Source organism: Brassica napus, chromosome C1 (assembly GCF_020379485.1).
Source record: "Brassica napus cultivar Da-Ae chromosome C1, Da-Ae, whole genome shotgun sequence".
In the NCBI taxonomy this organism is placed as follows: Eukaryota; Viridiplantae; Streptophyta; class Magnoliopsida; order Brassicales; family Brassicaceae; genus Brassica; species Brassica napus.
This window is the reverse complement of record NC_063444.1, coordinates 14,850,080-14,862,434: the sequence shown is the minus strand read 5'-3', so window position 1 is coordinate 14,862,434 and position 12,355 is coordinate 14,850,080. Positions and strand designations below refer to the sequence as shown.

The 12,355-nt window shown below is 38.6% G+C and overlaps 3 protein-coding genes across 6 annotated transcripts; all 3 read right to left on the bottom strand.

Annotated features, from left to right (window-relative positions):
* Positions 1-145: 145 nt before the first annotated feature.
* Positions 146-2,275, bottom strand: LOC106428307 (serine/threonine-protein phosphatase PP-X isozyme 1). The gene is made up of 8 exons (XM_013869048.3): positions 1,940-2,275; positions 1,599-1,751; positions 1,446-1,508; positions 1,278-1,363; positions 1,123-1,198; positions 772-1,040; positions 607-685; positions 146-529 (listed from the first exon to the last, which is right to left on the bottom strand). Exons 1-8 carry the CDS (start codon positions 2,078-2,080, stop codon positions 479-481), a joined length of 918 nt encoding a protein of 305 aa, XP_013724502.1. The 5' UTR covers positions 2,081-2,275; the 3' UTR covers positions 146-478.
* Positions 2,276-2,455: 180 nt separating this feature from the next.
* LOC106428310 (DNA topoisomerase 1 alpha) lies at positions 2,456-7,197 on the bottom strand. Its single transcript, XM_048744272.1, is given in 15 exon segments — positions 2,456-2,803; positions 2,878-3,046; positions 3,134-3,237; positions 3,339-3,428; positions 3,512-3,583; positions 3,686-3,819; positions 3,921-4,011; positions 4,099-4,179; positions 4,288-4,413; positions 4,485-4,641; positions 4,715-4,809; positions 4,902-4,961; positions 5,035-5,303; positions 5,306-5,381; positions 5,479-7,197. Coding segments are annotated over 15 exon segments (2,409 nt in total). The 5' UTR covers positions 6,295-7,197; the 3' UTR covers positions 2,456-2,734.
* Positions 7,198-7,291: 94 nt separating this feature from the next.
* Positions 7,292-11,739, bottom strand: LOC106428311 (fimbrin-1). Of its 4 annotated transcripts, none has more exons than XM_013869056.3 (15): positions 11,502-11,739; positions 11,140-11,274; positions 10,890-11,060; positions 10,591-10,823; positions 10,329-10,500; positions 10,217-10,255; positions 9,950-10,018; positions 9,752-9,868; positions 9,223-9,434; positions 8,791-8,943; positions 8,500-8,699; positions 8,251-8,408; positions 8,081-8,177; positions 7,903-7,994; positions 7,292-7,824 (listed from the first exon to the last, which is right to left on the bottom strand). In XM_013869056.3, exons 2-15 carry the CDS (start codon positions 11,224-11,226, stop codon positions 7,546-7,548), a joined length of 2,079 nt encoding a protein of 692 aa, XP_013724510.2. In that variant the 5' UTR covers positions 11,227-11,274; positions 11,502-11,739; the 3' UTR covers positions 7,292-7,545. The 4 variants fall into 4 exon arrangements, with proteins under 4 accessions (XP_013724510.2, XP_013724508.2, XP_013724509.2 ...); XM_013869054.3 differs by having other exon boundaries at positions 11,140-11,331; positions 11,502-11,737; XM_013869055.3 differs by lacking the exon at positions 11,502-11,739 and adding an exon at positions 11,408-11,424 and having other exon boundaries at positions 11,140-11,331.
* Positions 11,740-12,355: the final 616 nt, after the last annotated feature.

The window sequence follows — 12,355 nt, the reverse complement described above, 5'->3', positions numbered from 1 at the left end:
TACTACTTCCAATTATTATCTTCTTCATCTTCTTCTCAGGGATTTTGGGATTCTACTAATACGTTTTTGGCAAGTTCCTATCAACATCAATAATCCAAGCATGAACTCATTCCAACAGCCAGTCCCTGTCAAATGGTCCAAACGGTTCATGTGAAACTCTCTATTGAAATGACTCTGAGCTTCAAAATTGTTATTGAGGTCTTTCTTTATGAAATTACAAAACTTGAATTTTGACATAAACACACTCATTTTTAACTACCATCACACACAACACTCTTTAACTAACATTACAAGTAAAATCCGGAAACAACAGTATCTTTTTTTTCAAACAACCCCCAGTGTGAACTTAAATAGATCTCCGCCTGTACCGTATAGACTTCTTCTGTCTTCCACTGTGACACAGACTCTTGAACGAGTTGTGATTCTCTTCCTCAGTTCTACTTCGGAAGTAGTAGTAGGGTTGTCAAAGTTCGGCCCCTTATAGGAAGTAATCAGGGGCAGGTTTTTTAGCGGGAGGCCCTCTCGAGTCCTGCCATTTAGAGTATTGTCACTTTACTGAACTGCTCATAGTAAGAAATATATTTTTTACTAAAAGGGGATCCAAACCTGCTGCGCTGCCTCGAACACACGGAACTCTTTGTTTAGATTCTCATCGAGCTCTAGAATCGAAGCCACATTACCGCACCTGGATCATAGTTGTACATAGGAGTAAATGAAAAGATCAAGCTAAAAGGGAGGAAGATACACACTCTGAGTATCTTATATTTCTACCTGTAACAGTAATTTGGGGCTGACCAGACTGTCACAATCTGGCTATCGAACATCCATTTGTAACCCTCCATAACAAGCTGATGGGCTCGGGCTATGTAGTCTATGTTGTTTGTGTGGTTAAAAGAGGAGACAACACTGCCGCCAAAAAGGAAGCCAGCACCACGTGGACTCAATCCCCAGCCATCAACAATATCTTCAGGATCAGACCATAGGAGGTCACACATGGCACCATCATGTGGCACTTCTTGCTTCCGGTCAATTGTCCTGATCTGCCGTAAATAAATGTATATATGGGTTCGTCAGTTGAAACTTATCAGTCGAGAGATAGACAGAGAGCTGTTTCTATCAAACCTGATCAAGAGTAATGATAGCTGGAGAGAGACCGCCATGAACACAGAATATCTTGTTCTCAACAACAGCTGAAAGACTAAATGTACGTAATAAAAAGAGACGCATCAGTTTAGAGCAAAAAAAAACTGAAAGAGAGATTGAGGTGAGGTAAGTACCTCATGTAGTCGAAAATGTCGGTGCAGTATCTCCAGACATTAACAGAGCCATATTTACGCAAACACTCATCATAAAATCCATAAACCTACTAAAAGCAGACTCTGTAAACACTCATATATAAAAAAAAGACAAAGAAACTAACAATGAGAGACAGAGCATTCACCCACCTGTGTGATTTGCCTGCTCTCGTGGTTTCCTCTGATGAGAGTTATACGGTCTGGGTATCTAACCTGAGAACACATCAAAAGGAACCCACTTTAGTGGTGATTCTAAAACACAAGAGAGAGAATATGAAACACAAACACCCTCCAGTCCGTTACCTTGAGGGCGAGCAGAAGTAGAAAGGTCTCAACAGAGTAGTAACCACGATCAACAAAATCCCCAAGAAACAAGTAGTTGGTCTTAGGGCAATCACCCCCAACTTTGAAAAGCTCCATCATGTCATAGAACTGCCCATGTATGTCCCCACATAGCTAATTCCATTTTACAGCCAAAACAAAACTTTCAAGGATTAGCAAATCATACTCTTCTCTAACTTAAAACAAGCTGCTCAAAGGCAAAGATCTAACGAAACCATTCCTATTTATTAATTCATAAGATCCTAATTCTACTTCAGAGATGAAAACATGGAATCCCAGATCGAGAAAGAGAGATAACTTACAGTGACGGGAGCATCGACTCTTTGAACGTTGCTCTCTTCAACGAGGATCTCCATGGCTTTGAGGCAAAGAGACTTCACCTCCGATTCGCTCAGTGGCTCGCAGCGTTTCAGCTGCTCTATCTGCTTGTCTAGGTCTGACATTTCAATTACCTCCTCTATATCTCCTGAACACGATCGTTACTCTGAATAATTCAGATGAAAACCAACCAAATTTTCTCGAAAGAAGGAGAAAAAATCAGAGAGAGTAGTGTAGTTAGGTCATCTTTCTTCCCGGGAGAGCTGCTGCTTCTCTCCGCAGGAGGGGTGTTTTCTCTCTCCTTCCCTAATGTTCTTTGTTTTATTCAAAACCACTCCACTTCTTTTCTGAAATTCTATATTCGGCCCTGAAAGTCCTGAAATCAACACTCCGAACCCATTCCCACACTGTCATTTGGGCTAATTTATTTTTATAAGGCCCGGCCCGTGTATACTCACGCCACTTTTTCATATAACTCCACAACCAGTGATCAGAAACGATGCTGAGTTATGTAGCTCATATTGTCATGGTTTTCCTTTCTCTAGTTTCATAAGAATGTCCTCTGCTTTTGAAAATCTAACACTCAATGTTTCACAAAACTCCTTTTAACATCATTAATTGGATGATGTTTTCTTATCAAAAAAATAACAAATCTATTTTCTTGGTTAGGTTATATATAGAAACATAAAACATTCTTAATCAACAATTTAATAAACATTCGCAATGAATACAGCGTAGAGAATCAGAAACTCTTTAAGCTGTGTGGCTACTGCTGCAAATTAGAATCTGAAGTCAGGTTCCACGTCCATTGCCCATGTAAATTTCTCCTGAAGAGTCTTGGTGAACATCTGCATATTTCCATTAAATGTTATTTAGACCACTCACCCGTTCCTTTTTCATTTAACCCCACAAGTAACATTACCTTTTCAATGGGTACTTCATTACGTTTGCACCACGCAACTGTGATCCTTGGATCCATGTAATTTATCTTTGACGTTCCCAAGGCCACAGTTTTCAAATCTTCCTTTGTCTGCATGTCATGTTCCATCTTTTCAGCCTTCATCTTCTGTTGAGCTATCTTCTTCTCCCACCTGCCATTTTAACATCACAGTCTCAAAGAGCTAATCTAGTTTTAAAAGTCTCTTGTGTAACTGATAGGAAGGTTTTGTTATATTTACGCTTCTGGAGTTATGTTTCTCGTTTTCTTTCCATCTGAACCCTCTAGTGGAGCTTCTCCCTTTTTAGCCCTCTTGAGATTGGTTTTAAGTTGTTTAAGACCCTCCTGTGACAATATAAAAAACACAATGCAAATTATAAAGATTAAGACAACTTCCTCAAGTATCATATTCTTGGTTATTCAAATCTTATGTAGGAGATTTTTACCTTGAGTTCATCTATCTTATCTTTCAGTTTCTTGACTTGTGCACCGTGAGACTTTGTAACAGCACGCTGATGATTACAGATTATGGCCACCTGCAAGAATTAAAAAAGATATACTCATCATTCTTTTTCTTTCAATGAACTAAAGAAAACCACTATAACTTGGGCAATCTCACCTCCTTGTTGGCTTGATCATAAACTATTTTTTTCTGGTTTATATCAACACCATCTTTGGTTTCTCGACGCAACTGTCACAGCATCCAAACATATATAGGTATAGAACAATCAGATTCAGACTTTTTGGAAGTTAAACAGCAACAAAACTGAGAGGAACAAGGTTTCAATCATACCGTTTTATCCAGGGTGATGGATGCATTGTATGTACGGAATACTTTAGCTGTGAGTCCAGGCATAAGCTCCTTAAGATGAGCGTTCAGTTTGTTTGCGTCTATCTCATCAAAAAGATCGTCTGAATCGGATTTACCTGGATGGATGATTATAGAAAAGTTAAACCAATTTATTTATAAAACTCATGTGAAACGATTTAAATGTTTTAACACAAACTCAAATCCATGTATAACTCACCAGCTTTGAACTGTCCAATGGCTTTGTAAACAGGAGGCTCAACTTCAACAGTATTCTCATATCTTATTGAATCTTTACCAAGGAAGTCAAACTAAACACACATTAGAAAGAAAAAAAAAGTCTGTCAAGATCAAGCCACATGAAGTTAGAGTCAATGCTTTCAAGATCCAGTTACTACCTTTAACTGATTTGGATGAATGCACTCCACATGGTCTACTTTTAGCGTACAGCAACCAACAGTGTCTGCCTCATCATCATCCTGTCCAGAACAAGTGAAAAAACAATGAGAATTGTTTTTTTTTTCAAATAATGAGAATTGTTCTGCATACTAGTTAGTCATTACTTGCATATCATTAACGTATATTACCTTATCAGTACCAGCTCTAAGTGCCAATTTATCAATGAGATAGGTAGCCACAGCTATCTGACGCTTTAAAACATCTTTAGAAGTAAAGTTCTTGGTGTAAGCTTCTCTTATACTTTCTATGTGGTCCTGAACAAAAAAATTTAAGTAGCTAAGAATAGGTTATGTCTCTGTAGAATAAATCTGGACTACATATATACCTTAAGCTTCCTGGCATTCTCGTACTTATCCTTGTCGCTTTGTCCTTTCTGAGAACTGCTAGCTGACAGACCAACATACTTGTCTTTTTTTAAGATAACAGGATCATTCCACATTGCTAGCCATGAGACTGTGTTATCATGCCTTATTTCTTTCCATCTGCGAAAAACCAAGTCACATTGTTATTACACACAGAGTACATCATTTCCAGAGACTAAAGTTAGAATACCACCTTTCACCAGGTATGGGGCATTCAGGGATAGGAGCATCTTTCCCTATGTTTAGAGTGATATCATGTGGATGTATACGCCTCTTAAACTTTCCCATCTGCAAAAAATCAGGTCATAAACTGGTTTATGAAAGGCCCACCTAAACCCAAAAACGCATGTTATTTATGAAAGATTCATGAAGAAAAGAACCTTAGGATGTTCTCCCCGGCCTCTGAATAACCCAGGAGGTTCAACCTTATAGTTCCCAATCTGAAAGAGAGAGACAACCGTCACAATAAGTAAGCCTTAACCCAAAAGATGGAGAGAATTTACATGAACTTACTTTCTCTTTGACACCGTCTATAATAGCCCACATATACTTCTCTTCCTGCTCCTGTTTTTTCCCTTTTTTCTCTTTATTCTTCTGCACATTATCAAATGAAATAAAATATAGCTGTAATTAACATCATTGCAGTCGTATAAACTAAAAAAAAATTAGAAAGTCTCTTTGTCTTGTTACCTGCTTCTTTTCCAAATGCCACTCATATATTGGGGTAAAGTCACAATCATCTAGCGTCTGTATCACATGTTTCTTTCCAAGTAGTTTTCTCAGTCATTCCAGAAATTCTTCCTAAATAGTGGTATGTTGTAATAGTCTGTATCCCTCATCACAGCAAACATCGTTGCAACCTAAAAAGGTAACAAATTTTCAGCAGAAGGATTAATGAAGCTGATCTTTAAGAATATATATGTATATGACTCTGAGGGAAAGGGAGAGAGGGATGACCTCTTCTTGCTCAGGAGATAAGTTGACTGGCTTTCCCTTGTATAAGATCTTGGTACCATGAGGTTCATAAGGTGGTGGAAAGGTGACACCGTTGTGCACCAAGGTAGTCCATTTCTTTTTCCCATCTCCAGAAGGTGAAGATTTTGAAGACTTTGCATAATCAGAGTCTTTCTTGGATCTTTTGCTCCTTTTCTTGGGCGGGGGAGAAGCTCCTCTTGTCACTTCCGGCTTCTTAGATGATGAAGTAGAACTCTGTTTTGTTACTTTAAGCTTTGCAGATGGTGTTTTACTGTTAGAGGAATCTGACTTGATTCTCTTGGCAATTGGAACATCATCATCATCAGTTTCATTAGGTGATACCACAGCCTTTCTCTTTCTATCTAAATTTTCGGTTTTCGCAGAATCTTGTTTTGCAGATGAAGATGATGCCTTGTGCTTTTTCATGGATGATTGATGTGTAGAACTGTCCTTCTCAAGAAGTCTCTTGCCAGACACCTTTGTCCCTTTACTTTCAAGCTTGGAACCATTCTGAAACTTCTTAACCAGAAGTTTATTTCCATCACTACCTGAAATTTCGTTGACATGCTTCTTCTTTTGTAAACTTGACGATATTGGAGCTTCATCATCATCTGACTCATCATCGCTATTGATCTTTTGTTCTGGCGCAGTGGATTTCCGCGAGGAGATTATGGTATCATCCTCAGAGTCTCCATCCTTAACAGTTGAGGGTATAACAACACTTTTCTTGAACACTAAAGGCTTATTATCATCATCATCGTTATGCATCACTAGTTTTGAAATAGCCTCAGAGCGCATACCTGATGAGAATATATATGTTAACAAGTATTCTATGAGATCTAATAATCAAAACTGAAACAGAGTAAAAATTTATTGACAGAGATCTAAACCTTATTTCTAAGTAAGAACTCTCTAGGAAAAGGCGATAAGGAAAAAGGAAAATCCTAGAAAAAATCAGGAAATCAAGAAATAGAAAGAAGACATCATCATACTTCTTGTCTATGTGCTCATGTATCACAATGCTTTACGCAAACGTACGCATCAAGGAAGCACAAAAAATAGTTCTGTAAGAGTACCTAGTTACGTCTTATTCAACTTACGTGTCCCCTCCATTGAAAAAACATATCAACCCAATCTTAGGGGATACACATACTTTACTACAATCTTGATAAGAACAAGAATAATAGTGTGCAATTGAAATAGAGAAAATCCCACAAACTCGTACCTGAAACCCTAACTTGTGTTACAATGAAAAGATTTTTGCTGCTGAATCAAATCAAATCAAACAAAATAATCAACCTTATTTAAGGAGCGTTGAAATTCTGGATGAAGCCTAACCTTTGTCTCTCTGTAAGTTTTCTTTCTTCTTATATATGTCACGCTTCCTATGCCGAGGAGGCTGGAGAGCCTAAGGCATAGAGAGACTCTATTTCGTCAAGAGGGTTTAGTTTTGGCAGTTTTAACTCCCCACGACGTCGTATCGAGCGGCGCGTATTTTTGTAACCTACCGCCCTAATTGAGATGCGTTCACATAGTAAACCAGGGTTATGTTAAACCGTATAATTACCCAAAATGATGTAATTGTATACAACCGCTCTTAACCATATTTTGAACCTTTTGGTTGCTTCGTTGGTCAGAACCTTTACAGCCATGTTCTTTACGTTGACGCGGACGCAGCGTCAAGCGGCTCCTCATGCCACATACTCACGTAGCCGGAACCTAACCTTTTTTTTTTTTTTGTAACACTTGACATCATTATAGACATCATTTCTCATTTATTTGTAAAGACAACAAAGATACAAAACACATACAAAGATACAAAACACATACAGATTACACTTTGACATCATTATAGACATCATTTCTTATAGACATCATTTCTCATTTATTTGTAGCCGGAACCTAACCTTATAGACATCATTTCTCATTTATTTGTAAAGACAACAAAGATACAAAACACATACAGATTACAGAGTAGGGTGATGTTATTACAAAGGCTAATTTGCTCTCGCAAGAGATATTGTTGTCTCTCACACACTCTCTCTCTATCTATTCGTTGGGTGTCTCTTCTGAGACAGTGGTGATGTCTGAAACCGCGTCAGCCTCGTTCTCGTTGTCATCAACAGCCAAGCTCGAGACTTCGCCGCTCAACGAGGAAACTTCGTCCTCTCCCGTGACAGACGGAGCAGGAGACGCGTCTGTGCTGGTGGTGGTGCACGTTGTGGTGGTGCTCTGACTGGACGACGAATCCGAACTCTCCGCTGAGCGTTTCTGAAGACTCCAGTACATTATACTCGCCGTTAAGATTAGGATCATCTTCTGATTCACCTGTCACAACATCATCCCAAACACCATCTCCATCATTAACTCTTCTAACCAAGTACCAGAGAACACGTTATAATTTACCTCAACGATATCTTCAGGCAACAAGAAAACAGAACATCCGAGCTTTCTTGCAACGCTGACTATGTACGTAGCATTCAACCTCTTCTCCTCATCTGCACGTTTCAACAATCAAGATAACCAAATAAGCTTTGATTCTGGTTAAACAGAGTAAGTAGATAGAATCTAGCTAGGAGTGAACCTGTTCCACCCTTGGTGACAAGATTCCAGTTAACAACTCTTGGCTCAATTGCCCATAGAAGGTCTAGGAAGAATAACCCGTTCGATAAACTCTTGTCCTGAAGAATTTTAATTTGATTCAATAGTTACTAAGATTAAGTGTTTTTGAAGTTGATATTAAAGAAAGGTTACCTTGAAGCTCTCTATCTGAGATTTTCTCCCCATGGTTCTTACTTTCCGGTTAGCCCAGCTGAGGATATCTGCATCAGTCATATCTTTGCCTCGTGTCCTCGACCTGAGACTCTTGAGAAGCTGTAGCATATGGAATCTCATCAACTGCCATAATAGACCTGAAAGACAGACAAACATAATCTTTATTGCATCAAGCTAAGAAAAGAAACAGAAACAGAAACATGGGGTCTCTAGGGTAATGATGAATACCAAGAATGAGTTTCTTATTCCCTTGGACTATGTCGTTTCCAGCTACATTAACGAGCGAGAAGCTCAGCTCTTTCCCAATCTTTACCACTTGATTGCAGTTCTCTACTTTTCTAAATGGCATCTTGATGGGAGGTTTGGAAGCATGTTTCCAGTTGACTGATCCAGGAGAGACCTTGTCAAGAACTTCCAGAAGTATCCATCTGCAGCAAATTAGAAAATAGAAAATAGAAAATTAGAAACATCTACAGACTGGTTGCTTTATATATAGAAAGGAAAACATAAAAGCTTTACCCATTTCTAACATCTTCAAACACATTGTTGACATAACTTTCAATCCCCAGGCTGTTGATCCATAGCCGGTAGCATCGTTCATCTCTACAAGTCTGTACGTCTTCGGTCATCATCTCCGCAAATGAATACTTACCATCCGTACTTAGACCATTCCTGCAACAGGTACAGGCGGTTAAAGTAAAACCAAGTGCATAGAGAATGAAACAATTAAACTCAAAAGTGGTAAAATCTCCAAGTAAAAAGGGGTTTCAGGTAACAAGCTTTTGAATCACTGATAATAGCATTGTATGAAAAGCTTCTTTTTGTTCATTTTCCCGCTGACATTCACAAGTTTGTTTGTAAAGAATAACTTACAAAAATAGACGGTTCTTTCAGCTAATTGTCACCATCTTAATTAAACAGGAGTATGAAAGTCTTATCAGAAATACAAACCTTTCATGGAATATTTGTGCCACAAATGCAAGATTCAAAGTTGGAGATCCTTCAACAATCTCTTCAGCAGTCAAGTATCGTTTGCAGTTCATTCTCTCTGCGTGACAGAGAACTAGTTCAGCCCTTTCAAGTGGATCCTTTGCATCTAATGTAGCCGGGTCACAGTGTTCAGGTGCGAGAACATTGAGTAGGTAAGCATAGGCTTGTGCATCCTGAAGATTAACCAGAAATACGCTTTACTATAGGAAAAAAAAAACTTGATGAGGTTCAACAAATTTCATTCATAAAATTGCTTTTTATGATTCAACAAATTGCATCCATGGAAGTACCAAACCCTTAAGTGAAAAAGAGTTTATGTTTATATTGTGACTTTTATAATTCATATTATTTCTCTCATCCAAAAACTTAAGGAACAGTAGCACATAAGTACAATCTTGAATGTAAAGAGTTTGGATAAGCAAAAGAGAGAGAGGTTGCCTTTTCAAGTTATACTTTGAGAAGCCAAATAGTAATAGTATTACTGTAATACCTTTAGATCAGAAGAAAAGTTTGAGACGGTTTTCTTGTAACCCCCTTTCTTAAGATGGAAGTTCATCCATTTCAGTAAGATTTTCTCTGGGGGCAATCTCAGCAACTCCTCAACATCCTGCAACAGATAAGAAACTTGTTACACACTTATAACTTACAAGACGTGGGGTGAGATAATGTGATTGGTAGCTCAATTTACATCGCTGTCCTCAAGCAACTCAACAAGCTGAGGCGTCTTCTTTATGTTGAGATCAGCCAGCAGTTGAATCTGCACTTACCAACATTGTTGAGTTAAATAACTGAGAACAGAAAGCAAAAGTAACATATATATATATATATATATATTTTTAAAGAATATTAAATTTATTCGAATCAAAAAAGGCCTTTGTACAAACTAATGCAACTGTGATCTAGTTAAGTTTGAATGTTTTAGAAGCAAAAGTAATATAGGTGGATGAGTGTATACCTTTATGAGTTGTGAAATCAATCCTAGCACTAGGTGAGGCTGCAAAACATCATACAACCTCCATGGTCAGAACACTTCTTAGCTAATAGGTCACTGAGGAGACAAAACATACCCGTCCTTCAGCCAGGTCCTGTGTCCCAATATTAACAACAGTGCATCCAACAGCTTTGGCAGAGTTGAGACAGAGCGTGTGATTCTCATTCCTCTCCCAAGGATTAAGTACCCTCTTCGTGTTGATGGCTCGTTCGTCTATCGTCCCTGGTACTGCTACATTTATGAGCTTACTGCACTAGGAGAGAAACAAGTCAGAGGTAGAAAACCACAGATGCTCGAGATGAATAACTCTAAACATGTGAAACGTGCAGCTAGCTTACCATATAAGTACACCGTCTTTCACAAGTTCATACAACTGATTAGAATCAGGATCAAGAGGAAGGAACTGCTTGAGGAAGGGATCATCCCCAAGGTATCTGTTGATGTGCTGAACGAAAGAGCCCTTCTCCGACTGGTTTATAGTGTGGAGAAGCGTCGTGGTGCTAGCTTTGAGAAAGGAGGATGAGTGTCCGCCAGATTTCTCAGCTGCTTTGCCTTGTAAGTTGAGATATATCTGCACATCATAGGATCAATCAATATCACATTCATAGTGGTTCACCAACAAGAAACACCACAGTACCTTGAGAAACTCTTCAAAGTCCACATCACTGCTTGTATCAGAAGCTTGTTCTTGGAGTATCTCTCTGATCTCGTTTTCCTTGAATGTTGTACTAATGCCCTTGAACTTTGACAATAGAGGAGGGAGGTCTTCTATTGCGATGTTTCCACTTGAGTTCTTCAACGATACAAACTACACAAGAAATCAAGATTGATTAGTTTCATCCATGTAAAGGTAAAAAGAGGAACAATGAAAGAGAGAGAGAAGAAACCTTGGAGTTAAGAGTTCGAAGTTCGACTTGTGTGAACTGGCTCTGTAACCATGGATCCGAAACCACAACACCCACGAACCCAGACATCTCCCTGAAAACACTTGATCACGATAGAATCCTCTTTTTCGAATCTCCCTGGAAACGGATCATCGTAAGCTTCGCTGGAGTAATTGAAAGGATTGATCTTTGTGGCTAAGAAAAAAAAAAAGAAACAATTCGAAAATCTGTCCTTAATATAGCAAGACAAGACAAAACTGTGTTAACCGACCATTCTTTTGGTTAAGATAAGAACAAAGACGACTCCATCACGCAACCTACAAAATATAAATCTCGAGAGATGGAAGATATAGTCCTAATCTTACCTCGGGTGGAGGAACATTCGGCGTTGAATTCATCACTACGATGACATCGAATGAACCGAGACGGAGGAACTAAACCGCAATGTGCAAACTTTTGTCACGTGAAGCAACCTCAAGAAGATGAAGGAACAGAGAGAAAGGTACGATCTTTTTTTCTACTATACGTGTGAGCAAATTAACTAAGCCGTGCGTGAATAGAGGAGGGAAAATAAAACGAGTTTTATGTTTCGTGCGAGGTGCTGTTAATGCGAATGCTTGATACTTATTTCTTACGCGCGCGAGTATATTATTGGATTACGAAACTCGCTCGGTGAGGGAGACATGTGGATGGGATGTGCGTCCAGCTCGACAAGGGACGCTGACCTCACAATGTAACGACTTGTCTACGTGTCACTTCTCTTGACATCTCATATTTGTCTGCATTTACACCATTTACTAGATTAAATGGGTTTCAATTAATGTCTGCCTAACAATTTTTTTTTTTTTTTGTAACTTGGCATTCATTTATAAACTAAGAAAAAAATGTTTACAAGCCACAAGCCTAACAATTTTTTTACTAGCTTCGAAACTTCGCAGTGGTGTTCATGTCCGAAACTGGTAGATGTTCAAAAATGGGTGCAAAATATACTTAAAGGTAAAACATAAATCATCCATCAGATCTCTACGTAACATAATTACAATATGGCTTAATGGGTCTGCTGACGTCAACGCTGGTCTTAAGCCCATTTTAAAGAGTGATTTCACACTCCACCTTTTGTGGCCAAGCTATTTACAAATAGTTACTGTAATAATCTTTTTTTTTTAACGGTAATAATCTTAGTTATGTCAAGAGTTCGTTACTTAATTCCCATCACTGA